Source organism: Medicago sativa, chromosome 7, assembly GCF_051527215.1.
Source record: "Medicago sativa cultivar Bolivia chromosome 7, Bolivia_mono, whole genome shotgun sequence".
NCBI classification, from domain to species: domain Eukaryota; kingdom Viridiplantae; phylum Streptophyta; class Magnoliopsida; order Fabales; family Fabaceae; genus Medicago; species Medicago sativa.
Window position 1 is genome coordinate 98,801,469 of NC_140755.1, and position 12,811 is coordinate 98,814,279.

General features: G+C 35.7%; 2 protein-coding genes across 2 annotated transcripts; one reads left to right on the forward strand and one right to left on the reverse strand.

Annotated features, from left to right (window-relative positions):
- The first annotated feature begins 6,240 nt into the window (after positions 1 to 6,240).
- LOC146911032 (universal stress protein PHOS32-like) lies at positions 6,241 to 7,903 on the forward strand. The gene is made up of 4 exons (XM_085723716.1): positions 6,241 to 6,443; positions 6,548 to 6,645; positions 7,029 to 7,150; positions 7,511 to 7,903. The coding sequence occupies exons 1-4, from the start codon at positions 6,263 to 6,265 to the stop codon at positions 7,596 to 7,598; spliced, it is 489 nt and encodes a 162-aa protein (XP_085579842.1). The 5' UTR covers positions 6,241 to 6,262; the 3' UTR covers positions 7,599 to 7,903.
- Positions 7,904 to 10,698: 2,795 nt separating this feature from the next.
- EID1 (F-box family protein) lies at positions 10,699 to 12,264 on the reverse strand. The gene has a single exon (XM_085723714.1). It carries the CDS (start codon positions 11,810 to 11,812, stop codon positions 10,895 to 10,897), a length of 918 nt encoding a protein of 305 aa, XP_085579840.1. The 5' UTR covers positions 11,813 to 12,264; the 3' UTR covers positions 10,699 to 10,894.
- Between the last annotated feature and the right edge of the window lie 547 nt (positions 12,265 to 12,811).

The following is a 12,811-nucleotide window of genomic DNA, read 5'->3' on the forward strand; positions in this document are numbered from 1 at the left end:
CAGTAAAAGCAGTCACCTTCTTAGTGAACTTACCTTCATTAAATCTTTCTGAAATATCTTCATCCGACCAATCAACAGTCAAACCTTTCTTTTGTTTTTTGAGAAAACTAGCACACTCCGTTTTTATATGACCATATCCTTCACATTCAGAACATTGAACTTCCTTATCGGTGTTAGAAATGAAAGCTATGTTTTTCTTCTTAAAACCATTAGCTAATTCAAAAGTTTGAAGTGATCCTAGTAGCTCATCAACCTTCATACTGGAGATGTCTTGTGCTTCTTCAATCGCAATCACCTTCATATCAAATCTTTTAGGTAGAGATCTGAGAATTTTTCTAACAAGCTTTTCATTAGAAATTTTCTCTCCAAGTGAGTCAAAAGAGTTAGCAAAATCAAGAATGTTCAAGTAATAATCATGTATGTTCTCATCCTCCATCATTTTTAGATTTTCAAACTTGGTAGCCATAAGTTGAAGCTTTAACATTTTCACTTTAGATGTACCTTCATGTGTAGTTTTGAGAATTTCCCAAGCATCTTTAACCACAGTGCATTGCTTGATCAATCTGAACATGTTCTTGTCCACTCCATGGAATAAAGCGTGCAAAGCCTTCGAGTTTTCAAGAGCTAATTCATCTTCTTCCTTGGACCACTCTACTTCTGGTTTCAGATCAGCTGTCTTGTTTCCATCTTTGTCAAGCACAACAGGATGTTCCCAACCCTTCAGAACTGTTTTCCATGTCTTGCTATCTATGGATTTGAGGAAAGCACTCATGCGTGATTTCCAATCATCATAGTTGGATCCATCCAACAAAGGTGGTATGTTCACAAATCCTCCTTCCTTGTCCATAATGCCATAAAGTATCTGCTCTGGATCTCACCCTAAAGCAGGGTGCCTGCTCTAAAGCCAATTGAAATTCTGGCTGGCTAGCAACAGAATGTTCTATGAGATGTTCCAACACTCGGCACAGATTACTAATGTTGAATGAGATGTTTAGAACATCGTGCTAGCAGTGGACATAAAATAACAAGGAAAATAAAGAACAGAAAAATAAAAGGCACAGGAGAATTGTTAACCCAGTTCGGTGCAACGTCACCTACTCTGGGGGCTACCAAGCCAGGAAGGAAATCCACTAGTGTAGTCCTTATTCTCTAGCTCTCAGCAAACTCCTCGTTTACACTAAAGACCTAGGACCTACCCGTATTGACTTCAACCTAGGAACTCCTAGATCTGAGATCCCATCTCACTCCCTTACAACAGATCACAGCCTCTATGATTCTTAGATTACAGACTCAAATAAAATGAGGTTACCCTAAAAAATAACAACATGCAACCTTGCTTAAAAGCTTAGATGCAGTTCACAGGCTACCTAGCTCCTTGCTTAAAAGTTTCAGAGTAATGCACAATTTACAACTCAAAGCATAGTCCTAAACATGCGTCAAGGTGATACACGAAAGGCTCACAACAAAAGACTTAAAACCTAGATAAACTATATTTCTCAAAATGATGTCTTGATTAAATCTTTAGGTCTTGCATCCTCCTTTTTTATACTAAAGCAAAAGCGTCATCAACTCCATCAATCAGGCTTCAGATCACACCGGTGACTCATTTCTCAATCAACATGGCCAGATAAGGAAACTCCTAAAAAGTAGACACATTAAAAGTCACATTATCATCACCTTAAAAAACTTTCCTAAGTCATTACCATTCCCTTAGGAAATCACATCTGTTCTGATCTTCTCATAATAACACGCAGCTTGACCAACAAGAATAAAGGCATGAATTCCTTAAATAGAAAACGTGTGCGTAAATCAAGGCACTTGACCAGGTCACACTGAACCTTGCCAGGATGTTGGAACATCGTATCTAACATCACACTTGAATATTTGTTTTAGGCAAAAGTGAAGCCAACATACAAATATCCAACAAAAACCTACGGTCACCACGTGTCTACAATACAACCTGACGGTTGATTATACGTGTGTGGGGACTCGTATACTTAGACGGTCATGCATGCTAGGGCCGTCATAAGATTCTTCTTAACTTGTTATGGGTCTTGCTTACTTATACGTGTCATGGTGGTTGAAGGGAATCTAAAACCGCTACGTCAAGATACGCTCTACGCATCGAGACCTAAGCATAACATAATCATGATACGATTCTAAACCGGACGATTAGGGAAACCTAAGATCGTCATCAGCATAACTTTCTTTACTTGCTTCTACTTGCATGAATATGTTGTGTCTAACAACATATCATGTCTAAACATACTCAGGAACCTGCTTTCTTACTAGTTCTTGATGATCTACGTCAAGGCTTAACTAGTTCTTGACGATCTACGTCAAGGCTTTATGACATTAACATATAACATTATGCATAGTCAGATTCATTGATTAGGTTAGCGTTGAACAAACAAACATTATCTGAGTTCATTTTACGGATTAGTCCCGGGTGGAGCAGCCCCGAAAGTCAATCCCTTACTACCGGTGAAAGGCCTAGCTATGGCGCACCGGACTCCCTTAGTGACATGCGGGTCCCTTACGGCTTACCCCGTTCCCCTTGGAGAACCTTTTATATCCAACCTTGGAAGGAATACAAAAGACACGACACCTTTACTTTGACTACTTAGTGGCATGCGGCTCCCTTGCGGCTTAACCGTAACCCTCAAAGAACCCCTTGTATCCAACCTAGTGTGGATATCAAGAGACATGGCACTTTCATCTTAAAAAGTCTTGGTCTTATGCATGCATGAAAGTTAAACTTAAACATGCTAATACTTTTACCTCAGATCCTTAAACGATCATACTAGAGGTAAACTTATGCTTGCTTAACTTACTATGTGAATAGATATCTAATCGTTCACATCTTAGCATAAATAAATTCATGCTTAACTATCTAGTTCTCGACAAGCTATGTCGACGCTCTATATTCTTTCCCTTGCTTAGTTCATTGCTACCCGAGTAATTCGGCTTAAACTCTCTTACATATCATTTACTAAAAAACATTATTAATGTTTTTCCATGCCTTTCCCTTGTTTAAAACCTTGTTTGGAATTGTACTTTAAAAACTTGGAATTGAGGGGTTTCATAGTTTAATAAGATACTGCAAGAACGAGCCTCGGATAACCCTTGCTGGCCACAAAACGCGTTGACAACACATGTTGTGCAGTCAATTTTGCCTGGCCAACTGTCTTCTCGCCAGGCGAGCAGTTTTCTCGCCATGGAGAGCTCAAAGGCAAGCTACTCCAGAGAGCACTGATTCCCAGCTCGCCATGGCGAGATCTAGCTCGCCTAGCGAACTGTAGCAGTCCAGAATTCTGCAGAAAACGTAATTTTGCATAAAAACCTCAATTTCAAGCATCATAAGGTACCTAGCACTTCTAGAGCATCATAAAAACAATCTATATCATGTGCATGGCAACAATTAACAATATTGGATCATAAATGGTACAAAAGGGTACTAAAACCCTAACATATACTATCACAGTTCATGCTTTTCTCACAAGAAATTGCACAACCCAAGGTAGGAGAACTAGCTAAAGAACTCACCTATGATTCTTGAAACATACTTCAAGTCCCAAGCTCAAACAAGCCAAAACCCTAGCTTTTGATCCACTTGCTTCCTTTGCTCAAACCATACCATCTTGTTGTTCTTTCTTGCAATCTAAGCACCATGATTCTTGCTTGTTCATCTCTATTCCAACCCAAAGCTTCCTTCACCAAAACCCTAATCTCAAGTAAATCTCTTTGTGAGGAAGAGTAGTGACAACAACCCAAACCAAGCTTCCAAACACCATAAACTCTTGAGGAGAACTTGCACAACACATAACTTGATTTGGAAGAAGTTTTTGGAAAAGATTCAGGAAGAGAGGGAGGCCGATGGAGAAGAGAGAAGGGAGAGCAAAACTCTTTCTCTAACCTAGAGAGAGAAAGAAGATGGGGAAATGAGATATTTTTGCCCAAACTCATATAAATATCCTTTTTCATGCAATTACCAAAACACCCTTGCCTCAAGCGTGTTAACTCCGACACTGATACTTAACTTGTATTAAACTGACATCACATAATAAATATTTCCGTCAAACTTTCTTTCCATAACATTAATCCTCTGCACGATCGACTGTTAATATTTCGACACTAAAAAGCGGGATATTACAGTTATCTTCTCTCAATATTGCTTCTACCAAGACTCATTGGATGATTGACCAGATTATATTGCTTATTTGTTATCAACGAACAACTTCATCTTATATCAACAGACCACAATGCTTGAGAGGAGGTATAGGAAGCTCCTACATACTCAACTTTACAAGAGAATAATGCTATGTATTTTTTTTTACAATAATAAAATGATGGCTTAATTACACCACATGTCCTTTAAGTTTGACGTTTGTAATAGATAGGTCCTTTAAGTTTGTTTTGTAACAAATAGGTCCTTTAACTTTGTAACAGTGTGCAACTAAGTCCTTCTATTAACTCACCGTCACAGAAACGCCGACATGGCCGTGAAGTCTGTGATGTGGCATGCTAGAGGCGTAAACGCTGACGTGGTCGTTTAAAGAACCTATGGTGTAATTAAGCCTAAAATGATATTCATTCGTTCAAATTGATAGAGTACATTAGATACAATCACACGTTCAACATCGCTAAAAACATAAAACATGAATCCGCGAACAAACCCACAACACCAATTAATAGCATACAACAATGAAATATCTACAAATAATATGATAAATACAAGTGACATGAATACCTAACCTTCCAAATTCCCCATGTTGACACTCAAATCATTGATTGAATTTGTAGTTGACTGAAGTTGATCTTTTAATAGAAATCAAACGAATACTGCAACAAGACGCGAAATCAAAGAACGCCGCACAAGACGACGAACAACACAACGCTGCACTCAAACAATGAAATCACGAAGAAGAAAAAAAATACAAGAAAAAGTTTGGTATATGTGGAAACCACTTATTTATATTGAAAGAAAGAGAAAAAAAAGATGCGAGGGATGATTATAAGTAAAAAATGACTTTAAATCATCCCTCACCGGAAAGTCAAGGTTGGCTATCAAGAGAATAATGTCTTTAACAAAACCTTTTGTTTTTAGGGATATTTTTTCACAAAAACCTAGTTATAGACAAAGGGTTATCTGGTTACAACCTTTCTATATGAACAGGCACGGATCTAGTGTGGGGCAATGGGGTCAAGCGACCCCACTTGCCTCCACATGTGTATTGTATTTTTAACCCAAATTTAAATATATACTTAGTTTGACCCCTCTTTATATAATATTATTGTCTTTACATACTTTATTTATTACATATAAAATATTACAAAACTAAGAACGATCTTAACGAATGTTTTAAAAGCACTAGTTAATAAATCAGAATAAGTAGTTTTTTTTATAAAAAGTTGTTATAATTATTATATCAATACAAATAATGCTTATTTTTAAGATAAAATTTTCTTTTATGAAATCTTTAACCAATTATCTCAGGGCATATCGTTAGCAAGACCATACAACTATTATTATAATATAAACTATTCTTATATTTGTTGAAAAAGGTTGTGACTGACGCTACGTTGGTGGTGGAAAAATAATTAATTATGGTTATATTATTTATACCCTGCTAGAAATGGACAAATATTTTAAAAAAATCAACATTTTAGGGCAATTATAAATATAACTTGTATAATTTTTGCACGCTTACGCGTTTATAAATTTTTTATGATATAACTTGGCCCCACTTATTAAAATTTCTGGATCCGTCACTGTATATGAATATTATCTAAAACGAATATATACATATATACCTATTCTGGTCTTTGAAGATGCTTTTTATAAAGTGATCCACCAAGGAATTAACATAGACTTTCACCAAACGAAAGAATATTATGAAAGAGAAAATAAGTAGTAAATTGACATTGTTGGAGGGTTGGAGGCCTTGGAACAGGTTTGTTACGACTAAATAGTTTGGTCCATTAATTCCAGCTCCAGCTAGTAAAGTCTAGAATTAGATAGAACAGAATCCCGAATAGTGCGTGCTACGTAAACAAGCCAATTCAAATGCTTCATTATTAGTATTTTTTGTGGTATACGTAGTTACGTACCCTTGATGCTCCGAATATGAATAAATTCAATTCAACACCACTTGTTCTCTCATAGTTAGTTACATATAACATATTGCACCATTAACAATTAATAATAAGTATAAAATAGCATTATACTATTATTAGGTTGAAGATACAAGATCTATCTATCATGGCTCAAGTTTCAGAGAAGCAAGTGATGGTGGTCGGAGTCGACGACAGTGAATTTAGCACATACGCTCTTGAATGGACTCTGGATCATTTGGTTACTACACTTCCCAATCCAATCTTCAAACTTGTTCTTGTTTTTGCCAAACCTTCTCCTTCTACTAATGTTGGCTTCATAGGCCCTGGTATGTTTATATATATATATATTGTTTGTTTCTTCTTAATTATGATACTTCATTTCAAATGTGATGTTGTTGTTGATGATGATTTTGTAACAATGTTTATTCAGCCGGAGCCGCTGAGATATTACCTATTGTGGAGGCCGATTTGAAAAGAACTGCTACTATTGTTATTGAAAGAGCTCAAGAAATCTGCACCAAGAGATCGGTAATTTTAATATTCTCTCATTTTCTATTTTGGATGTTCATGCTAATTAATATGCATGATACATTGCATATAAGTAATCAAAACTAATCTCCCAATCCATAGGAATATAGAGGAGTGGATTGGTGGAAAGTTATTTTTGGAGTTTGGTGAAAGGATGAATAATAGTGAAAATTCATCATTTCAAACCACTTCCACTAGCTCTGTTCTTCCTTTATTTAATGAAAGAAAGAACTAATCCTTAGTTCCTAAGCAAATGCAAAGTTGCATTTTACAGTTGATTATTTGATTTTACTTCATTTTTTGATGTCTCAGAATCAAAGTTCAATATACTGTGTGTGCATACATATGGATTATCATCTGAACTAGCTTTTTCTTTATATCAGGTAAAAGACGTAGTAGTGGAAGTTGTGGATGGAGATGCTAGAAATGTTCTTTGTGATGCTGTGGAGAAGCACCATGCTTCTATTTTGGTTGTAGGTAGTCATGGTTATGGGGCTATAAAAAGGTAGGTATTCATTCAGATCCCAGTTATCATGCTATTGCATTTCGATAACAGCGTTAAAGGAGTCTGATAAATACTTATACTGGAACTTTCTAGTATTATCGAGCTATGAAGCACTGACATTGAACACCATTGACATTGATAATAAGTTAAGAAAATATAAATAATTTAATTTAATATCATGTGTTAGTTTCGTGTCATTGTCGAACACTCACAATGTCAGACACTGGACACACCTTCAACCTAAGGTGTCGGTGCTACGTACTTTTCAAGTGAACCAATATAATCTCAAACGTAGGGTCACGATATTTGTTTTTCAAATCTGTTAATTCACTTATGCTTTGAAACTGCATTTATTTGCAGGGCTGTTTTAGGTAGTGTAAGTGACTATTGTGCTCATCATGCTCATTGCACTGTGATGATCGTGAAGAAGCCAAAACCCAAACACTGATCTCACTGGCTGCATCTACAATGACCCACAACAATCAGAATAAATCTTTTCAGCAATAGGAAACATGAATGTTCTTTAAAATTCCATTATGTTGTTTGTTCTATGTCATGTTGAGTCTATAGAATAAGGTTCATTTCACCTTTGATTATGTTAAAAAATGTACTAAAATTGAACAGGGGTTCCCCCTGTCCTTGCCGGTCGAAACCATGGTATTTATTTTATTTTGTTCACGGGCAACTTTTGTAAATGTTACTGTTCTATGCATAAATGAAAAATCATGTATGTTGTGAATCTGTCACATTCAATACACTCTCTTTTATCCATATAACATGGTCTAGGGGTGTTCAAAACCGAACCAACCCAATCCAAACCGAAACCGCAAAAAACCGCACTTGGTTCGGATGAATTCGGATGACTTTTGCACTGAACCGCGCGGTTCGGTTCGGTTTGCGGTTTGCATCTCAGCAACCAAACCAAACCAAACCGCAAGAATAATGAATATTACTTAAATATGTACTAGCCCAATTACCTAGCAAAAGAATAATCTCTTTTGATTCGATTTTTCCATCGTTGCACCATCAGGTTCGATTATAATTCTTTTCCATCTCTTTCAATTCATTTCCAGTGATGAATTTGTTTTCTTTACTTCCCAATAATTTGTTTCATGCTTATGTTTCTTCTTAATTTTACCTATTTTTATGAGTTTTACCTAATATTTTATCATATAAACATCAAAATAAAATGTCCTATGTTTATTTTGTAACAAGTTGGCAATATTAGAGTTAATGTAATATTTTTTTATCTCGTGATAAACCACACAAACCGAACCAATCCAAACCGTATTGGTTTGGTTTGGTTTGGTTTGGTTTGGATGACTTTTTAAAAATCAACCGAACCAAACCAAACCGCATGCTTTTTTATCTCGCGGTTTGGATGACTTTTTTGCTCAAAACCGAACCAAACCGCACCGCAAACACCCCTAACATGGTCACCTATCACAGGTTTAGTCCATTCGATAACTCTAGTGTGCCTATGAAAGACCATTTACAAAATATGATCCGAGTTAACAAGCCGGAACAAGTTGTGTTCAGGCTAAGATCACTCTAGAGTTGAGTTTGTCATCAGTAGAGTCACAGACCATCAAGAGTGTTCAAACATCCATTGAATAGTGTCCATAACTCATGCATTTGGTGATTCAATGCCTAAATGTTTTGGCATCCCCCAAGAGGAAGAGTCAATCTCAATATAACAAAACTATTTTTCTACTTAACTGGGCTAAGCGTTATAGTGTCATGGTACTGATAGCATTTCTCTTTACTACTCATGTATGAGCATAGCAACGCTAAGGAGAAAAAAAAATCTAATTCATTGTCCTCTCGAAGCAAGACTTGAAATGCCAATATCACTTCTTTGATTCAGGAAGAATTCACACTATAGTCAGAAAAAGGTGACAAATTAGATTCAATTCCTCTGAAATCAGGAATTCACAAATGAGAAAAGAGTAACAAATAATAGTCATTAATTTGAAAATTGGTGTTTGACATTTAAACAGCAGCTTCATAATTGGCACAACAGCTTCATAATTTGCAGCACATGCTGTGTGACTGTCCTTGTGCAATGCATATTTGTGTCAATTTAGTCTGTGTTGATGTCCGTCGCTTTTCTATATAGATCTTGCTGGCAGGAGATTAATTTGTCATCCGAAGCTGGTTTTTCTAGTTCTATATGTTCAAGTGCTACAAGGCAACTTTTTGTCATTGTTTATGAACATGGACAAAGAAGGAAACTCATGTTGTCTCTTTCTCCAAACCTCCTTATCCTCAGGCCGTGGTCACAAGTTGGTTCACCAACATCATTATGTTGTTGGGCTGCATCAAAAGATGGAGACTGCGCCTAGAACTCAGGTGCTTGTTGGAAGGAATCTGATGTAGGATGGGTTAATTTGAACATGATGGGGGTCTCTAAGAAAGGTGGTCGAGCTGGTTGTGGAGGTTTGCTTCCTAGGGGCAGAGGTGAATTGTTGTGCGGGTTTTCAAAAAACTTGGGGAGTTGTAGTGTAGCTCGGTGATCATCGACATTGGGTCAAAAGCAACCAACCTTATGTTCTACCAACATGACAAAAGGAAAACCTAATATGAAGAACCTGACCCCTATTACAAGCTAAACATAAACCCTCAGGCACACCTCATAGCCCGCAAGGGAGCCCGGTGATCATTGACATTAGGTTAAAAGCAACTATGTAAGTGAGTTGGACACCACATCTTAAATCTTAAAGCATTGGGTTTATGAATACTTATACATTGTTCAACATTCAGTTTTCTATTAAATGTGAGACTTCTAACTCACCTGCACTTGCTGGAACACCTTTCCTCCAATGACAGAGAAGTGGAAAAAAGATAAATTGAAGAAACTCAGGAATTGTGTGTGGTGATTATATTGACTAGAACAAAAATTATAGAAAAGCCACATTGAGTATACCAGAAACCCCTGCAAAGTTCTCAATTAGAAGGATTGCAAAATCTCGATCACAATCTCACAATTAGAATTACCAATTTGACATGAGTCAATTTAGCACAACCACTTGGAAAACGCTTAAAACATCCTCTTCCAGTATAACTGTTTGCACCGACACTTTTGATTAAAGGCGTGTCCGGTGTCCGACACCTGTTGTGTCGGTGTCGGACACCGACACTTGTGATTACATTGAACTATGTCATTTTCTTAAAATTTTATGTGTCAAAGTGTTAGTGTTGTGTCCGGTGTCCGTGCTTCATAACTTTAAGTCATTATAGGAGCTAAGGGAATCATCCACAATAGGCCAAGAGCAACTTCACAAGTGAGAGAGACACCACATCTCTATACAAACAAGACATTAAGTTAAGATGTGGTGTCTAATTTACTTTAGTGATTGCCCAAGGCCCAACGCAATGATTCGCAAACCACTATGACCCAAGAATAACAACATTAGTCACTTGTTCTCAGCTATTGATACTGTCAAACACAAAATATTGTGAAAAGAACAACAAAAATAAAAATAATCAAGGCAGACAATGCCATGTGTTGTTACTGGTCACGCAAAATGGAATTCTAAGACAAACCGTTGAAATGATACAAACTTAAATATAATAATAAAATGTGAAAGAAGCTCAGATACAAAATACAAATGCCAATAAATACTACTCTCCTATGAGATATTTCTTCCCATATTGCAGGAATAAATAATGACAATTACTATTAAGTTCAATAATTAAAAGACAGAAGATAAAAATTACAAAATAAAGAAAGAGAAAGAATGATCAAGCGTACATAGGCATATCAGTCCAAGCACCAGAAACATGACCATTATCACAAACATAAGCCCTAACAACAGGTTCACCATCATCATGATAACCAAATCCTCTCCTCAAACAAAAAGCAGAGTGAAGATCCCAAGTATGATTACAAGAACAAAAAGCACAAGCCAAATCAATCTTCTTCCGATTACTAATATCATTCACAGTCTTCCAAACACGTGTCTTCTTGAAATTCATAAAAACACCTCGAAAAAGTCTATACTTTCTCTTCTCTTCCAAATGAACACAACCTGGCCAATCACAAACGTATAAACAATCATCACGAAATTGTCTTGCTAGTAACTTACTTCCTTGTTCTCTACTAAGAGTCCATTTTCCTGTAGCTAAATGTGAACTCAATGACCCATTAACCTTTCTCTTCTTAGCTTCTGGTGGAACATCAACAACACCAGTTCTAATCTCTTCCTCGTTGGTCTGTTCTTGTCCCTGTTGAAGATGATGAGCTTCAGAATCTGCGTAGAGTGTATCATGATAAAGATCATCATAAAGTGACCAATAAGAAGAACATTCATTTGTTTGAGGTGGAAGAGATGATGAAGGTGTTGTTGTTGTTGTTGTTGATGATGATGTAATAGGTTGTTGGTGTTGTTGTTCATCTGGGAAATCAGCGGTGTTGAAGAGAATACCAGCATGAAGAGGACCAGGACAACAGAAGGGTAGTTTATGAAGAGAAAGATCTTGGGAAGAAGAAAGAAGAAGTTCAGAAGGAATTATGATAGAAGATTTGTTCTTCCAACAGAAATCATGGATGAGAGAATTGAGTTTTGTGGAGACACAAGAAAGACGAGCCCAATCACGAGGGTCTTCTTCAACCTTCCATAAAATCTTCAGAATTATATCATCTGTTAATTCTGATAACATTTTTTGAGATTATAGCTCTAACAAACTACAAGAATTGTTAGGAACGAACACAACAAGCGGTGTTCAAATAAGACACGGTGTCTTGTTGATTATTATGGTCATGTGGTGCAGTGTATGTACATATACATATACATATACATATATATATATATATTAATGAGACGCCTATAATAATTGCTATAAGTGTAGACGAGTATTGACCACACATTTTTCAGTAGTACATTACTAGCTAGCTAGTTGAAAAAGGAAATAAAAGGGAAGGGATTAAAGAACAAAATGGAATAATAAGGATTCTGATATGGAAAAGGATATTGCACATGAGGGAAATCAAAGTGAGAGAATCATTTTTCATTGAAGAATTTCTTATTACGGGTACACCCTCCCTCCCACAATAATCAACCTTCTTAATCAATTCATACATATTAGTAAGAAAATGTAAATTATTGGAAATGATATGTACAAAAATTAACGTATTTGGTCTTAATTTTAGACTAAATACATCAATTTTTTAACAAACTTTTACTAATATTTGAGATCAAAGTATGATATTATTTTTATCAAATTTTGGTGTTTCTATTATTAATGTAAAATGAAAAATATTGGATTGTAAGATTAGCAAATTTTAGATAAAGTTTATTTCAATTAACTATCGTTTTGATAATTTAAAGTATATTTTGTCAATTATATTCTTACCCTTCAACTTATTACTACTATCACATTTTCCATAAGAATGAATTAAAAAAATATATTCATTTTAATTTGTCATTTTAATGTTATTTAGGTATACTGGAAAAAACAAAAAAAATTGTTGTTTATGATAAAATTCTTTTTTTTTTGTTAAGTAGTGTAGTGGATATACTTCAAGAGTCTATAATATATCGATTATTATTTAACTATTTCTTCTTCTCTTGTTTTTTTTATGAATGGCTCCTGTAACTATTTCTTCCTTGGTGCAAATTACTTTTTCATTCTTCCTTTTTTTTTTTTTTATACTGATTA